Raw genomic sequence first — 6,000 nt, forward strand, 5'->3', positions numbered from 1 at the left:
CCCTTTAAAGTTTTTATGTTTGGACTTTTGGATTTCTTTGTTTTGTTCATAAACATTAAGTTAATCTGCTCCTGGATCCTTTGTCTTTGTTGCTTGAAAACCTGACATCAGTGGTTTCACGCAGTTTGTATTGTTGAGGATTGTTTTGAGTCAAAGTTCATAAAATCACTTTTTAAACCTGACTGACCATGAGGAGAGATCTGTGGAAGAACAGAACCAGGAGCTGAAGGAGATCATATTTGATGTAATTTTCTGTCTTCTCCAGGCCAAGGATGCGAGGTGGAAAGAAGGGTTTGTCTTCATTCAGGGTCATTTCATATGTGCTGTTCCAGGGAAAGAACCCAAACTGGAATAGGTATTTCACAACCACCATCACCTAAAGAAAGAAAGAGTAGCACAACAAAAACAGTTTTCACACAATGAAGAAAACAGTGGAGGCAGGACATTGCAAGGTGTGTCTCAGATCAGTCTCCAACACCTGAGAGGTGAGAGCGCTTTGAGCCCTGGTGAGAGAGATAACGCACACTGTATGATGGATAAAAGAGGTAAGCTGTGGACATTACAAAGATAAAATCACCACCTGAAAATAAATCTTCTTTTATTGAGCTGTATCAGACCTCCTGAACATAATTCTTTAACTTTCAAAAGGGGGCCTTGCAACGATCTATTGTTTTTTCCAGATATGCCAACTGCTTTTGACAAACTGATTTAACCTGTCATTGAATAAAAAGTTTCTCCTTCTCTTATCAGGCTACTGTATCACTCATGGATGATCATTTTGTGACAGCTTTCCCTCCACACAGTGGCGGACTGGGACAGCCCTGGACTTTGACCCCCCCCCCCCCCCCCCCCCCCCCCAGGATTAGTGCCCACGATGGTGTCTACTCTCTAGTGTATTTCTCCCATCTACACTTGCACACGACACGTATAAGTAGCCAGTGGGCTGGCAGCACCGGCTGTTCTGGTATTCTCCAGAACATCCAAATGACCTGTCCGCCCCCGCCTCCACAGCTGTTAAAGGCATCAAGTAAAACTGATAACACCAGTCAATGCTATTGCTACTTGTGGCTCATAAGAGGTAGAAGGATGAATTTTAGCCTATATCAAAACAACCAACAGGTGCTTAAAAGTTCAAACAGAAATATTTCACTGTTTTATAAAAAAAAAAGAAAAAAAAAAATCTGCTCATTCTAAATTTGATACCAGAAACACATTTCTAAACAATTGGAGCAGGGACATTTTCCCTATGTGTCATCAGCTCCTCTTTAGGATCATCCAGGACCAGAAGACCAGAGTCTAAAGGCTGGAATGTCAAATATTGTCACATTCTTTCATTACATCAGATTTCGGCTAATGTTCCAAACATTTTCAAATGGTGATGAGTCAGTGTCACAATGGGGAAAGTTGGACACAATTGCAGACTCAATGGGACGGGTTCTGAAAGTTACCCTAAAAAGATAACCACTAAGATCACAACGATCACAGCCAGGGGGAAAAAGGCGAAATAACATTATGCTGAGTTAAACCAGCTCCTTAAACAGAAACTAGGCTCAGGGAAATGAGAAACAAAACCACCACAGCCAAGCAGTTGAACAGAAACGGAAACAGGAGACCCTCCTGAAAAACCACTGTCTGACAGTTTATGTCATGTTAAGTCGTTTTGGGCTGTGATGGTTTTTGAACTATGCGCTGAAATGATATTAACATTTGCATCGACATGTAATGAGTAATGTTACAAAAGTGACTTCATTTGTAGGCTAGTCTATTGCTGCTCATACCTCTGTGTAGACTATGGCAGTCATCCAGAACTTCTTTGTGGGTCTTGGAACAGACAGCATCGCCCACAGGAACACCATTATAGGCAGTACCAGTGATATCACTGACGCACTAACTCCGTTGTTTAACACGATAATAAAGTAACAGACTAGTTCAGAGTTGGCTGCCAGGAGGTTGTACATTGAGAACAACAGTTTGAGTAGACGGTTCTGGTTGGCATAGAACTCTCTGCTTTGTTCCAGCTCCTCAATGTAGAACTCTCTGAAGAGAAAAAAGAAAATAGTAATTGTTAGTATCTAGATCATTTATGATTGTGTGCAGTGTTTCAGTAAATGAGCCAACCAAAGGAAGGACTATAAAACAAAACATACAGTGTAAGAAAAGTTTCTTTTGACTCTACTTGAACCTTTTCTACTGCTACTTAAAGGTAGGGTAGGTCAGATTGAGTGAGCTGCAGCACTGAGGTGGAATTTCAAACAATACAACCGAAGCAACCCCACCCCCTCCCTCGAGGCTTCCCCCGAAACCACGCCTCCTGAACCACATAAACACACAGAGGCAGACGACAGCTGGAGGCTGATCATTTGCGGTATTCTTTAATCAAAGAAAAGAAAGAATGTCTCATTCTCATGTAAGTAAATTCACTTTACCACATTAGGAATACATGAAAATGAGGATTTTTAGTGCACAGAGTGGTTATGCTAGCATGTACATTTGTGTTTATCTGATCAGTAGATGGGAAATGACAGATTTATTATTGCCTGACAAACAATTCCTGCTAGCCAGAGAGCTGGAAACAACTGTCAGCAGTAAAAAGTAACAATTGATTTGATAGTTTGTGTATGTTTAGCATTGTACCTCATTATGTAAAGCTACTAAATGACTACGGAGCATATTTCAGTACACCGTTGTGTACATTCAGATTTTTGCATTGGGTTTACATTTGGGTCATTTTGGACCGAAACGTGACCAGTGAAGGTCCTTTTCTCAATGGATTGTTCATTTAGGAGGGCTACAATAACAAATTTAGCCGGGGAGTATTTTTTTAAAAAGGTGGGGAAAATTTGGGGGAGTCCAGAATTCAAAATGGCTGTTGTGGAAATGATCTTTTTAAAACCTCGACCTACAATGATGGACAATACATGTTTTCAGACCTTATTTTTGTTAAGAAATACATATTTCAGGGTTACATGATGATTTGACCTTATTTTAACCTTTAAATTCAAGATGGCTGCCACTTTTGGTGTTTTGAGGATTTTTTTGGGAGAGTTTTTGCCATTTTGGGGCATTTTTCTCTGTTTTGTTACAGAGTCTCTATAAGGTTAAAATGGAAGCTCTGCTCATGATGAATTGAATAATATACAGGTAAAGTTCACAGAAATAACATCTGAAGTCAATAAAGTAGATATTTATGTGTGAACAACACTTGTTGATTGCCCATTTCCCATTCAAAAGGACTATGCGGCTATGACTTTTCAGGTCTATATCACAATTTTTTTGGCTATATTAAATTATTTTGCAGTTTCAGATCAATGGAAATGAATAGATTCCTTTATTTCGCTCCCATTTAAATGGGTGGAGATTTACCATCACCATGGAAACCAGTGGAGCAAAGACATGTGTGAACATTTTGCGTATATTGTGTCATCTAACAGACATAACCCTCGTGTTTTATATAACTCCATCAACTTTGTTCTTAATCCTCCACCAACTACTTGCCTTGAAGCTTCTCCTGAAGTGTGTGAGGAGTTCTTAATATTTTTTATTGGAAAGGTTGCCTCCACAAGAGCTTCCATTACATCTCCAGACTCTGACCCCTCTGTATCTGCACCTTGCTCTGCTGCTTTTAATAAGTTTGAGCCTGTGAGTCTGTCTTTCTTAGAGGATGTGGTGCGTGGTCTCAAGCCCTCAGGCTCCCCCCATGATCCTGTGCCGCCACGATTCTTTAAAGAGGTGTTCCCAAGCATTGCCTTGTATATCCTTTCCATTGTTAATCTTAGTTTGGCATCTGGTGTGGTCCCTGCTAAACTTAAACATGCTGTTGTGCAGCCCCTACTCAAGAAACCTGGTCTTGACCAGTCTGTGTTGGCTAATTTTAGGCCCATTTCTAAGCTGCCATTCCTTTCAAAGATTTTAGAGAAGGTTGTGTTCTGTCAGCTAAAAACTTTTACAGACAGAAATGGGACACTGGAAATGTTTCAATCAGGTTTTAAAGCCCTTCATAGCACAGAGTCCGTTTTAGTAAGAGTTTTTAATGATATATACTCCATCTGTGATTCTGGTGATTATGCTGTGCTGGTTTTACTTGATTTAACTGCTGCTTTTGACACAGTGGACCACAGTATTTTAATATCTCGTTTAAAAAACCAAGTGGGCCTATGTGACACTGCACTTCATTGGTTTAAATCATATCTGACTGATAGGTCCTTCAGTGTTAATATTTTAGGCTCAGAGTCATCTTCTGCTCCTCTGTCATGTGGGGTCCCACAGGGCTCAGTCTTGGGGCCGTTACTCTTTTCTTTGTATATACTGCCACTGGGGTCTATACTTAGAAAGCATGAAATAGCCTTCCATTGCTATGCTGACGACTGTCAGATTTATGTGCCCTTAAAAGCAAAAGATGGCTTTTCAGTCAAACCCCTCCTTGCTTGTCTTGAAGACATTAAATCTTGGTTGGCCCTGAACTTTTTAAACTGTAACGAAAAGAAAACAGAGGTTATGGTGTTTGGACCAAGTGGCCCCTGTGAGCCCGCCTCTGTTGATCTTGGACCCCTGACAGTTTATTTTAAATCAACTGTTACCAATCTGGGTTTTAAGCTGGACAGTGATTTTAAACTAGACAGCCAAATTAAAAATGTTGTGAAGTCTTGTTTTTATCACTTAAGGCGGTTGGCAAAGGTCAAATCTTTTATGTCCAGGCAGCACTTTGAAACAGTGATCCATGCTTTTATCTCATCACGTTTGGATTACTGCAATGCACTTTATGTTGGAGTGAGTCAGTCCCTGCTCTCCCGTATGCAGGTGGTCCAGAACGCCGCTGCACGACTTTTAACCGGCACAAGAAAAAGGGAGCACATCAGCCCAGTACTGGCTTCACTCCACTGGCTGCCTGTGACTTTTAGAGTTGATTTTAAAATTCTTATGTTTGTTTTTAAATGTTTAAATGGCCTTGCCCCGCCTTACCTCTCTGAGCTTCTTCAGCCCTACTCACCCTCTCGGTCCCTCAGGTCGGCCGACCAGCTGCTCCTGCAGGTACCGAGGTCCAGGAAGAAGCTCAGAGGGGACAGGGCCTTCTCTAATGTTGCTCCCCGATTGTGGAACAGTCTTCCCCTGCACATTAGAGAGGCCCCTTCACTGTCCACTTTTAAAACACGTCTTAAAACCCATTTTTATTCTTTGGCTTTTAACTCCAGCGAGACTTAGTTTCTTTGCCTGGTCTTATTCTCTTTTATTTTCTTTTATTCCCTTTTACTTGCTTTTTATTTGCTTTTTTTTGTTTTTAAAATGTTTTTCTTTTATTTGTCTGTTTTTACTTATCTGTTTTTATCATTTCATTTGATCTACCTGTACAGCACTTTGTCTACAGCTGTGGTTGTTTTTAAAAGTGCTATATAAATAAAGCTGGTATGGTATGGTATGGTATGTCACAAGGAAAACACAGGCTGTTTTCAAATTCAAATGAGACAGCTTACAAATAAAGGCCAAAAAATGGTTAGGCTTTGATAAATTTGGTGATGTCTACACTACCACCTCCTGGAAGGTAGGGCCAACTGCCTATTTCGCCTACTACATACTACTTTCAAACACAGCATGTAGTAGGCGAATTTGAAAACAGCCTGTGTCTCTTTTTCGTCATCTTTGTATTTGAAGTGGATCATTACTTTGTATGGTTCATTGTTGGTCATGGACACCAAACTTTTTGTGGCTTCAGCGATATTTTTACTACTTTTCTCCTGTGTTTTTCTGGAGATCCTACATATAACCATGGCTGCATTGTTTACATGTGAAATTAGCTGTTAGCAGCCTGTAGCATGTCAATGCTAACTGGTGTAGGGCTTGATGATTTCCCTCAAGGTGAGGACGACGTGCTGGTTCTCGGGTGTGAGCTGGGAGGTGACAATGTGAACCTGTCCTTCCATCCATCGTTGTTGGGAACATGGGCCATATCTCCGGTGGGATGGACGAGCTAGCCGTGCTAGCCCAGCAGCAGAAGGGCTGTGGGAG

General features: G+C 41.0%; 1 protein-coding gene across 1 annotated transcript in view; it reads right to left on the bottom strand.

The window, feature by feature from the left end:
• The window catches only part of piezo1 (piezo type mechanosensitive ion channel component 1 (Er blood group)), a 189,374-nt gene that overhangs the window by 37,960 nt on the left and 145,414 nt on the right, over positions 1–6,000 (bottom strand). Inside the window, exons 37-38 of the mRNA XM_074675606.1 lie at positions 1,779–2,037; positions 188–376 (exon numbers count right to left, since the gene is read on the bottom strand). Coding sequence (XP_074531707.1) covers positions 188–376; positions 1,779–2,037 — 448 coding nt within the window. The remainder of the gene's footprint in view (positions 1–187; positions 377–1,778; positions 2,038–6,000) is intronic.

The sequence above is a fragment of the Halichoeres trimaculatus genome, unplaced genomic scaffold (genome assembly GCF_033239565.1).
Source record: "Halichoeres trimaculatus isolate MK-OKI-2021-1 unplaced genomic scaffold, fHalTri1.1 fHalTri1_scaffold_8, whole genome shotgun sequence".
Classification (NCBI taxonomy): Eukaryota; Metazoa; Chordata; class Actinopteri; order Labriformes; family Labridae; genus Halichoeres; species Halichoeres trimaculatus.